General features: G+C 46.6%; 3 protein-coding genes across 5 annotated transcripts; 1 reads left to right on the forward strand and 2 right to left on the reverse strand.

Moving 5' to 3' along the window:
- Positions 1 to 298: 298 nt before the first annotated feature.
- On the reverse strand, positions 299 to 6,383 carry LOC117578529 (sodium-dependent dopamine transporter). The gene is made up of 8 exons (XM_034264091.1): positions 6,083 to 6,383; positions 5,015 to 5,287; positions 2,532 to 2,666; positions 2,322 to 2,476; positions 2,081 to 2,262; positions 1,648 to 2,025; positions 1,341 to 1,578; positions 299 to 1,285 (listed from the first exon to the last, which is right to left on the reverse strand). Exons 2-8 carry the CDS (start codon positions 5,199 to 5,201, stop codon positions 656 to 658), a joined length of 1,905 nt encoding a protein of 634 aa, XP_034119982.1. The 5' UTR covers positions 5,202 to 5,287; positions 6,083 to 6,383; the 3' UTR covers positions 299 to 655.
- An 878-nt stretch (positions 6,384 to 7,261) lies between these two features.
- Positions 7,262 to 11,277, forward strand: LOC117578531 (serine/threonine-protein kinase SBK1). Of its 3 annotated transcripts, none has more exons than XM_034264093.1 (7): positions 7,262 to 7,663; positions 7,845 to 8,402; positions 8,982 to 9,243; positions 9,299 to 9,398; positions 9,458 to 9,640; positions 9,698 to 10,184; positions 10,242 to 11,150. In XM_034264093.1, the coding sequence occupies exons 2-7, from the start codon at positions 8,346 to 8,348 to the stop codon at positions 10,917 to 10,919; spliced, it is 1,767 nt and encodes a 588-aa protein (XP_034119984.1). In that variant the 5' UTR covers positions 7,262 to 7,663; positions 7,845 to 8,345; the 3' UTR covers positions 10,920 to 11,150. The 3 variants fall into 3 exon arrangements, with proteins under 3 accessions (XP_034119984.1, XP_034119983.1, XP_034119985.1); XM_034264094.1 differs by having other exon boundaries at positions 7,263 to 8,402; positions 10,242 to 10,602; positions 11,014 to 11,277; XM_034264092.1 differs by having other exon boundaries at positions 7,262 to 8,402.
- A 54-nt stretch (positions 11,278 to 11,331) lies between these two features.
- On the reverse strand, positions 11,332 to 12,270 carry LOC117578537 (40S ribosomal protein S15). Its single transcript, XM_034264104.1, has 4 exons — positions 12,171 to 12,270; positions 11,887 to 11,975; positions 11,597 to 11,819; positions 11,332 to 11,533 (listed from the first exon to the last, which is right to left on the reverse strand). The coding sequence occupies exons 1-4, from the start codon at positions 12,177 to 12,179 to the stop codon at positions 11,408 to 11,410; spliced, it is 447 nt and encodes a 148-aa protein (XP_034119995.1). The 5' UTR covers positions 12,180 to 12,270; the 3' UTR covers positions 11,332 to 11,407.
- Between the last annotated feature and the right edge of the window lie 50 nt (positions 12,271 to 12,320).

Genomic DNA, 12,320 nt, shown 5'->3' on the forward strand with positions numbered 1-12,320 from the left:
CACTGTGGCAGCGATGGCTTCAGTTCGAGATGAGTTATCCATCCACTAATGTGTTTAAAGCTTTTACATCATCTACTGTTGTGTCTTTATGTACAGATCTTGTTGCCCAAATCTGCTGAGAGCTGAGGCATTGATCGTGTCTTTAATTCCCTTGGCATTGTTTGCAGGCTTTCGAATGAGTATTTTAAGGGATTTGATACGTGCTTCTCGTATTGCTATTGGTATTATCTACACAGCATTGTATATTTATGTATTTATGTATGTACGTATGTATGTATGTATGTATGTATGTATGTATAACTGGCATTAACCATACAAACTACAAACTACTCCTTAACATAAGACTTATGGTTTGCAACAGCTTCTGTTGTTTGCTTTTTGCTTTGCTCTTCTTTTTTTTTTTGGTTTTTGTTGTGCCGAAACCTAAGTACGTTGTATGCGAAATTTGCAATTGGCAGACTAGAGCTATACCTCTAGGACCGACCATTGGCTAACGATGAAACAAATTCTAACTGGTGGGTGGGTGGTGGCCTCTCTCCTTCCTCTATCTCCTCCTTCTCCTCTATCCGCAATGCAACAAATTACGTGAACAGGAGTTGTTGGTAAATTCCCAAGTCTAGACGTAGTAAACTTGAAAACGCGCCATGGGCCTAACTCAGACGTCAACCGGTTCCTTGGCAGTGTCCGTGTCGGTGAGTCGCACCAGGGTCACCTCGGTGGTGACCCCATTCAGCACCATTGCCATCGATTGCTGGTCACGCCACGGCGTAGTGAGTATGGTCAAACGCTGTCGTAGGCTGCCCGGCGTGGTGAGTAGCTTGAATATGGCCACCGCCGGTATCATGACCACCGAGGAGCCGGCTATGCACCAGCCCAGCGCATTGGCCCAACTGGGATAGACATAGTCGCCGTAGGTCAGCGGCTCGTAGCCCATCAGGCCGTACACCGTGATGAACAGCAGAAAGATGGGCGCCACAAAGCGCCAGCAAACCTGCCAGTATCTGCCCGGTGGGAAGCCAATCATGTCGCGTATGTCCTCGCTGAAACGGTTCGTACCATAGATCCAGGACACTGCAATTGCCTCAAAAAAGACGGCCACCAAAATGGAGTAGCCGGCGGCATAGCGATCCAGCAAATGGAAGAAGTAGAAGCCGCCCTGGGTGCAGCTGGCCAGACCCACGACAAAGTACAGCGAGAACAGCCCAGCGACAAACAGCTCGCGGTTCTTGCGTATCTTTGGGAACTCATCACTCAGAGCGGTGATGATCGCCTCCGAACCACCAAACTGTAAGGGAATGGAATGAGCACTGGAAAGGATATATTTCGGAGATATCTCTTACCGAACTATCGAGACCCAGCGTGAGCAGCATCATGAAGAATATCAAAGCCCAAAAAGTGCTGGCTGGCATGGTGGCAATGGCCGCTGGATAGACGACGAATACCAGACCAGGACCCTCGGTGGCCACATCCTCGATGCGTACGCCCAGCGTGTGTGCCATGTAGCCCAAAACGGAGAATATCACAAACCCGGCAATGAAACTGGTGGCCGAGTTGATGAAACTGGTTAGCAGCGCATCTCTATGTAAGGAATAAGAATGGGTTAGGGTTAATGGCTAACACAGATGACACTTCGAATTGGTCACTTACTTGTACACATTATTGTGGTACTTGTTGTACGAGGCATAGGCTAGTAGCACCCCAAAGCCAGGGCCCAGCGAGAAGAACACCTGTGTGGCAGCATCGACCCACACCTCAGCCTTGTAGATGGCACTAAAGTTGGGCGTGAGATAATACTGGATGCCCAGGAACGAGCCGGGGAGCGTGAGACCCCTGATCAGCAGAATGAGCAGCACCACGTAGGGGAACAGTGCCGTGAACCACACCACCTTGCCCGACGTGCTGATGCCCTTCCACAGAGAGAAGTAGCAGATGAGATAGACAATCAGCAGGCAGAGTGCCATGTCCCACTTAATGGCGCCCAGATCATGGATGCCCTCGCTCTGATTCAGCTCCAAAATGTAGCGACTGCGGGGGAAGATTATAAATTGATGGACCACATAACTGGGGGACCACAACTCACTTGAAGTACTCGGAGGCTGCAGACTGAAAGCCATCCTGATGGCTACTTGGCACTGTCTCCAGACTCGTGAACGTCCCATTGGCATAGGACTCGTTGCCATAGAGCAGACTCTGATTGTTCAGCACATAAAAGTCACTGACATTTCCTATCAGAGGTACGCGTGAAGCATTTTGGCTCTCAAACTAGCACAAAGTAAAATGATAAAAACTTATACATAAAAGTGTCTATGGCTATGGCTTACCGGCTTGCAGTTTGGTGTATTCCAAACATTATTGCACGATGTCCAGGGCAAGGTGTTGGTGAAGGATGCAAAAAAGAAACGCAACGACCAGGCAATGATCACATTGTAGTAAAAGTCCACATAGAACGCAATCAGCACCACCGCATAACCGATGCCTGGAAAATGATATACATTTGCGATGTGTTTCCTCGGGCTATGCTTTGAACTTACCTTTAAAGAGCGGCACTACGCGACCCCAGCAGGTGATGGCACCCTTACGAATGTGCTGGCCGAGTGCCAGCTCCATGTAGAACAGCGGTATGCCGCCGACCACCAACATAATGCCATACGGCACAAGAAAAGCGCCTGAAAAAGAGTTAGTTCGAGATACTCAGAGATAGTTTCAGATGCGTGGGAAATGTTAAAGACAAAGGCAAAGACAAAGTCGAAAGCGGTTACAAGAAATACCAGAAAACTGGTTGGACCGACAGCTGTGTGGGTCCCATCATTGATAGCAGCCCAAATGTGGCCCGACACCTGCAACTTTGATGACACAACGTTTTTTTATCTTTTTTAATGATAATGATTGCATAACTGGCACATACATACAGAGCAGAGTAGAGACTGACCCGTGTCACAGCCTCTTCATTGTTCGCCCTATACATATATCTATGCCCGTCCGTGCACTTGTATTTGCCATGGATCCATGCTTTTATGGGTGTTCGTTCGTACACAAAATCAAATTGTTTTACAAGTGCCACTCTAAGGACATTTTAAAAACATTAACAGCATACCCAGAACAGAGGGGGTGGGAGAATGTCACGGGCTTGGCTGTCTCATGCAGCCATCTCCGTCACCTCCGGCCACCCCATCGCCCTATCAAACCCCACACCCGCAGACCCTGGCACCATCGCTGGGCTCTGACAATTGGTAGAGTGCCATCGATACTTTGTCGAGTGACAGGGGATGATGTCTTTATGATTTGATTATGTCTATTAGCAGGCAAAGTGGCCGACAACGTCGTCTACGGTTATTATATACCTATACATAATATACATATGTACATACATCTATGCAGATATATACATATCTATGCTTGTTTGGGTGTTTGGGTGGCTCTTCCTTCCGTTCGTCCTGTCAACTATGTAAAACAAGAAGAAAAAAAAGTTCTAAAATAAAGGCAAGGCATCCGTGTGATGGGGCAATGCTCTGTTGTTGAAGCCATAATTTCCGTCGCTTCAAGTGCATTTCCCCGTTTCCAACAGCTCGACAAGGACACTGGCAAAAATATACATACGTATACTACGATGATGTATGTGTGGCGCTTCTAATTCGATTCCGTATCCATACCCTGATTGAAACTAAAGAGATGTCCATGCTGGCCATTGTTGGACCATCATTTAAAATTGATCAAACTTTTTGGGCAACATTTTTGGCAAGTTTTTCAATTTTCAGGGGGTAAATTTCAATAGATAGCTTTTGCCGTATCCTTTGAATATAATTGCCACAAAATCTCCAACAACACACTATTAAACTTGCAAAGGAAATTGCTACAAGTTTCAAACGGTTACAGAACACTTGTTAAGCCACTGCTAGCTTCATGGCTTTGCCAGGCAAAATTCTCTGAGCGCAAGTTCCTCTTGGAGGCTGCCACAGCCTGTTGCTGCAGCTTTATTGGGATTGCAAGAGTAAGAGAATGGAGAAAGAGAATAAATAATACTCACTAAGCTGTGGTAATAATCGCAACCTGCGCGAGTTGCGGTGGCTGTGGCAACCGTCCACGAGCCAAGGGGACATTAAACGGGGACTTAAGTGAAAGCTGCCACTGATTGAACGCAATGAAGCGTATAAATATAACAATTTATTAATATGATTTTAAAGCAAGCCCAGCAAAGAAATCATAAAATAGTAATAACTATACGAAAAGGGACGAAAGCCCATCCATTCTTATTGCATCAGCATCAGAGGGAAAGTGCCGCAATCAGAGCAAAGGAGAATGGAGATGGAGACATGTTTCGCACATGAATTTCCCACAATGCGGTGCGTGTGAGTGCCAAAGCAACAAAAGCCTAGAGAGAGCAAAGCACTTCACATATGTGAGACGGAAGGCGAGAGAGAGGGGACGAACGTTCTCTGACATATTGCCTGGATATGGAGCGGTAGTGCGGGAAGGTATGGATGTGTGTGTACCTCTGAGAGAGGGTAAGAAGGCCAAATGCGATTATGACTGCCAGATTTAGCTGTCATACAAAAGCACTTAACTTTTGGAATTGTTTTGAATGATGGTGTTGACGACGAGGATCAGGAAAAAAAGGGGAACTGAATGTGTGTGTACGAGTCCTTTACCACAATTCCCCCCCTTCTGCAATTTGACAAAGGAAGTGCGCTCTTATACGCTATACCAACTCCGCTGCTTCCCCCACCAAGCTGGAGCCCACTCTGACAGCACTTCGCACCACTTTGACAAAGTGTTAACAAGGCCAGAAGGAGACATAAATGGGAATGGGAGTGGAGGTGGCAGCGGAAAGTGTTGGGTTCCGTGGGGCGCTCAATGATGTGTAAAGCCATATAAATTATATTCACTCAGCATGAGCAATTCACGCAATGTCTTTAGTGGCCTAATTGGCCACGGCCAGAGGGCCAGAGGGCCAGAGGACCAGCCAGGGCAGAAATCAACAGAGAAAGGCTTTGGTTACATGTAGATAAGTACTTACCACCTCCATTTTTGTAGCACAAATAGGGAAATCTCCAGACGTTTGCTAAATCGACGGCGAATCCAATAACCGATAATAAAAAATCCACCTTGCCGCTCCATTCTTCGCGCTCGTCGCTGTTGCTATTGTTATCGTTATCGTTATCGTGTGGCGTGGGCGTCTTTGATGCATGTCCCGTTGGTGACATCTGCGACTCTATATCCCGTCGTGTCCTTGACCCAATACGTCTCGATGTCGACGACGCCTATAGTTCCCGCCGCCGCACTGCGAATCCTGCAAAATCATAGCCCAAAAATACATTTTACTCCTCTTTAAGTTCAACTCTCTCATCTGCTCTTCAGGAATGCATGGTTTGGATATTTGTTTGCGTGTCCGCATGAGTGGGTGTCCATACCACTCGAAACCTGTTTGCCAACGACATGTGCTCTCCACCTAGCCCTTGAAGAGCTCAAACGCGTTGGCCTACTCCCACTCGAACTCGTATTCGTACTCGTATTACGTATACGACAGGTGGCATGCCCAACACAAACACTTGACCAGCACCAGCACCAGCACCACAGCCACAAAATCTCACACAGAGAGCGTGTGCCTGATGGTGCGGGTCAAACTCTTGCAAGAACTGTCTGGCAAAGCCACAGAGATGTCAAACAATTAAGCCGATCCACTTGCTTCCTCCCCCACCGAGTTTAATTGCTTCAACTTTTGATCAAATTAAACGCAGAATCTGCAGAGTGCGTGCTCAGTGGGCACAGCTGGAGATCTCTTTTTATTAAAGGGAAAATCACAATTAGCTCTGAATTCCTAGGTTTAGTTGAGGCCTCCGACAGAGCTCTCTAATCTACGCAGAGTCTTAGCTGTGTTCACTAAGTATATTCAGTTTCATTTCCAGTTATTCTAGTTATTCAGGTGTTCAATTTATTACGATTGCAATTCATATTGCAGGGTCAAGATAGTTTCTAATGATTATTAGTTCGGGATCACTTTCTGCATATTGCATTTGCTTAGCGCTTAAAGCACACAAAATCTATTCAAAAATCAAATTATTAAACACTTTTTGGCACAACTTACCTTAACTTTATCACACTCAAATCGTACAGCTGCACCAATCCATGGTAGAGGAATCCGTGAGAACTTTAAAAAATATCGGAAATACTGTTCAAGAAGCTCCACAGAATAATGCCACAAACTCGAAAACTTAAAATTCACTTCACATTCATATGCTGGGATAATTGTGGCAGGGAATTCCTCTTAGATGACCATGGAATGGGTGCGATTGAGGGCTTTTTTGGAAAATTCAAAGCTAGTCGCGACCAGTAGTTGTCCGGAGTTGTGGCGCTTTCGGTGACATTCGAGTGTATGCAAGAGGCTGCTGGCCAGCATCGCCTTTTATAGGGTCCGCGCGACAAGTGGTTAACCGTTGGCTGGTGGTGGTGCTGCTGCTGCTGCTGCTGCCTCTGCTGCATTCTCAAGCACTTACACACAGAAACACAGCTTTGAGTGTGTGTGTGTGTGTGTTTGTGTCAAGCGCAGCCACAGCGATGTCGAAGTTGAATAAGCGAACGAAAGTCGCATGCGCCAAGGAAACGTTGTCGGCACCGGAACGGAAGTGACCAATTAGAGTTGCCTTACATATACCACTACAACGGATATATGTGTACATAGTGTGCCTCAACTGTATTGTTCTGCGTTCTGTGTGTGGGAGCGTGAGTTTGGGTCGTGCTCGCCACTCGCTGTACAGCGAGGATGCCGCTCTGTTATAGCCTCACGCGGAAGAGTAGCCACTTAACAGTGCTATGTTAACCGAGGATGCTGCGCTGTTATACAGTGGCGTGCAAGTGTAGCTCTTAACAGTGCTCTGTTAGGAGTGGATTGTACGAAATTATTATATTTCGAGCTTAAAGCAATGCTAAATAGCAGTAATTGTTGTAGTACATTTAATTAAAAGTAATATTTATATATTTAACATGATTTATTTATGATAAATATACATTTATTATTATAAATTATTCTTTTGTAGTGTTATTTATTATAAATATACAATATTTGTTGTTACTGTTGCGCCTGCCGCTGTTAAAACTTTCTTCTTGTGCAACGGCATTGAATCGGCTCTCCCACATGCTCTTGTTCTCTCCGTTTCGTGTCTGCCGCTCTCAAACATATGTATTTCGAAAGAAATTGTTGGCTTTCCACATATGTATTTCGAAAACGCTCGTGCACAGTGCTCACAATATCTTATTTTAAATTACAATTCAGAGAGCAGTTGGCAACGGACTATCGTCTATGTCGGATGCAAAATTATACGCGTGGACAAACAGTGCAGCATTAAACACAGATACACACACACACACACACATATGTACATACATCTGTGCGCATATGGAGTCCAAAGTTAACGCTTTTGAGACGCCTCCAAGTGGCATTCTGTGTTGAGTCGCGTGTGGCTAGAGTTCACTCTGCTTGTTACATTTGACCCGAATTCTTTTGGGGTTTCGAAAAGTCGTCTAATTTCGCAGAGGTTTTTATATAAGAGGGAGAGGCGAGCATTATTTTTAATTTAGCTGTTGATATTATGCATAAAGCGGAAAATCAAAGAGAAAGCAAACATCAAAACGGAACACCGAAGCCGGGAGAGTGATCCGAGTGATACGAGTGAGTGACTGTAGCCGATCGCTGTGCGGCCTGGTTCTAACATCTTTGTCGGGGCGAGAGATTTCAAAAATTCCGTATTGTGTGTGGATACATATCTGAATAGATAGATATATATGTACATTCATACAGAGAGCGTGTTCGGAGATTATTGTTTGGTGAATTTCCACTACCACAATTGCAGCAGCAGCCGCCGTCCGTCCCACCCAATCACGAAACGTTTACAAAGTGCTTGGCCTGGCCCCGGCCCTACCAGACCCCACCAGGAAGTAAAACGCAGCAAACTGAACAATTCATCTCGTAATTTACTTTGTCTGCTGCAGACAGAAAGAACGGACAACGGACAGCGGACAACGCACATAAATACGGACATAAAGGAGGAATTCAACAGATATATAAATGGTTTCCTTTGGCGCTGTTGCTGCTGCTGCTGTCGCTATAAATATTTACAAAATGTAAATATGTATCTAGATACATGAGAGTACATGCCACTGCAGATACACATACATATGTACATAAATATATGCGTGCACGGGAACCGCTTTTATTGTCTTTTTGTGGCTAAAGCTTCGAAACGCTAGAATTCAAATTGAATCACGAATCAGGAATAATCCAAGCAGCAAGTGATGTGAACTGAGAACACTTCTAGCTTGAGACAATTTTTTCAAACCAAAAAGAGCTCAAAATGTCAAAGAAACCACGCGGAAATATACACAAGATCAGGGAATTTGAGTTGGAGAAGGTAAGCGACAAGTTGTGCATAATTATTGTTGAATTTTAGCAATTACATTCACAACAATTTATTAAATATTTATCCATGCGATTCGCGAACATCTTATTAGCCATTTGTGATGTATTTTCAAATAAACAAACAGACATTGAAAGGTATTAAGAGTTCGACTTGGCCCAGTTCGTCGTTGATCGTTATGATTGGCCAATTGCCAATAATCTCTTACCCGGGAAATCGTCTACAACACAACAGGGAAAATGCCATGTTAACGATTAGATTTCTGATCGTTAAAACACAAACAGCAATAGCCATCGCATCGTAGCGTCTCGCTAGGGAATACAGTAATGTTTAATGGCTCTAGGTATGGCAAATATTCTTATGTATAGTGAGTTGAGTCTGAAAATTGACATGGAGATGTTTGCGTTGCTGATTCAGTTGCATTTCAGAGTATTCCCATCATTGATAAATGCCAGATTCCTGCAGTAATTCCCAGAAGAATCGAGGCAGCGTCTAGCCTCAGTTCAGCCAATTTTCAACATAACTTTTCTCGGAATATAATCTATTTGAACTTCTATGTATTTGTATGTATAGATCCAGCTTGTGGATGAGTTTGATATAATACAAATTGTGGGTGAAGGATGGTTCGGCAAGATATTGCTGGTGGAGCATCGCGGATCCCAGACAGAAATGGTACTCAAGGCAGTGCCCAAGCCATATGTGACGCTGCGTGACTTTTATCGAGAGTTTCACTACGGACTCCATTTGGGCGTGCATCGGCATATTGTGACCACCTATGATGTGGCATTCGAGACGGCTGGATTTTATGTATTCACACAGGAATATGCGCCGCTAGGTATGAGACCATTTAATGATCAAAATGAGGTTGTACTCCCATGCTCCGCTTTTAGGGGATCTCACATCGAATGTGACGGATACGGGCGTGGGCGAGGTGTACAGCAAGCGCGTGGCCAAGCAGTTGGCCTCCGCCATAGACTACATGCATTCAAAGTGAGTGTCCGCCCATCCGACGAGTATTCCGCTGATCTTTACATGAATTTCCCCCACAGAGACATAGTGCATCGGGACATCAAGTTGGATAATGTGCTCATCTATCGAGCGGACTTTCAACGCATTAAATTGTGCGATTTCGGAGAGTCCTTTCCGACGGGCGCCAGCGTGGAGCGGCGGAACGAGTGGCTGCCCTACAGTCCCCCAGAAGTATTAGAAATCAAGCCAGAAGGCAGCTACAAGTGAGTAAGAACCCAAGAAGCAAGATCCCTCATGACTGATAGTTATCTGCCTTTTAGAGCCGATCCCAGCCATGATGTTTGGCAGTTTGGAATTGTGATCTTTGTGTGCCTCACCGGGTGTCTGCCCTGGCAGAAGGCTGCCTCGGATGATCCCCGCTATGTGCGTTACTTGGCCTGGCAGGGTGGCCTCATGATGATGCCACTGCGACGCACGCCTCGACTCTTCAAGCTGCTCACCTCCAATGCCCAGCGCATGTTCAAGCGGTTCTTTGCGCGAATGTCGAACCGCCCCAAGAGTCTGGCGGATGTCACAAAGTTCCTCGACGATCGCTGGCTGGCCAAGACGGCCAAGAAGGACATGGCCGAGTACGAGACGGATGAGCTGTGCCCATCCATGTACTCCTTTCACAGCAGCCCCGATGAGAAGAATCGACTGCTCTACACATTGGCCGACTGTGGGCTTGAGACGAATGTCGATCGTCAGCAGAAGAAGAATCGCATCAAAGACTGGATAGAGTCGTCCATCATCACCGAAGAGGATGAGGTATAATATTTCTCACATTCTTACCAGACAGTGACTGACTCTGCTGACTCCTTGCAGGAGGAGAACGAAGAGACAAACTCGGCATCGCCCTCGTCTTCAGTCTCCCGCGAGCCGCTGCCTGGACACATCTCCTCGCTGCGCAAACAGACGCAGGAACCGAGCCCCAAGGAGGTCAAGAGCACCTTGAAGGACGCCACACAGAAGCACTTTGATCCGCGCACGGGGGCCCTGCAGCAGGGTCCCAGCGAAATGGGCCAAGTGGCCATGCAATATTCCAAGTCCGCCAGTCCCTCCAACTACAGCACGGCCTCCACGCTGAACAATGCCGACAGCCTGCTGACACTGGGCTCCCGGCAGGATCTGCTGGCCAGCAACCTGACCATGTACACCTCCATGGAGACGGAGCTGAATCGATTAGGTGAGGCTGATCCGAGAATACCGCGCAGCGATGGCTTCCTCAACCGCACGCAGAGCAGCGGCCTCCTGCTAACCACATTCGATGTGAACGCGTCGCCGGCCCTTCCGGCGAATAACAATCGTCCACCTCCCGCAGCCAAGAACTCCATCGCCGTTGGCACACGCAGCTCGAGCAGGAGCATTCTAAAGTCCTCCATTGCCACCGCTGCTTATCCCGCTTTCGGCAGCAATAACCAGAGCAGTAGCCTGCAGCAGCTGACCCAGCATTTCCAGACCACCGCCTATGCCCCCAATGACAGTTCCTTCTTCAGGCGATGACTCCCGCTGGCTCCTTGCCCTACTAATCGCCAATCCAAATCATCCTTGCCAAACTTTCAGTGCCAGTTTTCTAATGTTCCATATGCTTCTCAAGTTAAAGACAGTGCCTACGGCTCGGCCGACGTGAGTGAGATGAGCAGGAGCCCCAGAAATCCTCAGCATCAGCGTTTGGACAGCGACACCCACATGAAAGACACGGCCTACGATCGCGCTGCCATCACCAGCAGCAGCAGCAACAACATTGCCCGACGCCTGCGCAGATAGCGGTGATCCGGCTGGATGTCAATCCGTGCACAAACATATAGCAACTGATTAACATGTTCCAATAAATAGATAATGTACATTTCTTAAGGTTTCACATGTGCTCATTATTTACTTTCGGGATTCGCGCAGCCCAGAGAAACGCGACAAGTGTTCTTATAAAAGTACGTTTCCTTTATTTCGCATGATAATCCAATAGAAAGCAGCCAAACCAACACGGGCAGCGCTTACTTGAGAGGAATAAAACGGGAGCTGTGGGTGGCACCAATACCGGGCCTACCGTGCTTGACGGGCTTGTAGGTCAGTGCGAATTCGCCCAAATAGTGGCCGATCATCTCAGGCTTAACCTCAACCTGCGAATATAAAACACATTTCCATTATACTGTCTCTGGAAAGACGTTAACACTGGTGCTTACCTGGCCGAAGTCCTTGCCGTTGTACACGCCAATGATGGAGCCGGTCATCTCGGGCACAATGATCATGTTCCTCAAGTGGGTCTTGACGATCTCGGGCTTCTCATTTGGTGGCGCCTCCTTCTTGGCCTTGCGCAGCTTCTTGATCAGAGCCATTGGCTTGCGCTTCAGACCACGGGAGAAACGCCTGCGGGCACGGCTGTGCATCAGCTCCACCAGCTGGTTGCTGCACAATGAAAATGAAAATCAACATTAGTTGCCGCACATTCATTTGCAGTCGCGGGAATACTCACTTGGGCATGTCCAACAGTTGGTCCAAGTCCACACCGCGGTAGGTGAACTTCTTGAAGGTACGCTTCTTCTTAAGAGTGTCATCGACTTGCTGTTTGTTGGAATGTACGAGAGAATAAACACAAAAGTTAGTTCTGCTCCATTTTGTGACCAAGTTCAACCGAAAAATGCCAAAATAATATTAGCAGCCATGCGCGGAATATGCCATCAAACGTATAGCACATAATTTAAGTCATTTCATGCACGGATGGCTAATATTTATTTGGATTTATTCGCAAAAATTTACATCGGCCATCTTGACGCTGAGGTTTTTTAGAACGGAAAGAGGGAAACAATGGGACCGCGGATTTCTAGATAAAATATACCGACTAAAACTCAGAAATATACCGGAATATACCAGATAATATCCGAAATATACCAAAGTAAACGTTCCCAC

This window comes from Drosophila guanche, unplaced genomic scaffold (assembly GCF_900245975.1).
Source record: "Drosophila guanche unplaced genomic scaffold, DGUA_6, whole genome shotgun sequence".
Classification (NCBI taxonomy): domain Eukaryota; kingdom Metazoa; phylum Arthropoda; class Insecta; order Diptera; family Drosophilidae; genus Drosophila; species Drosophila guanche.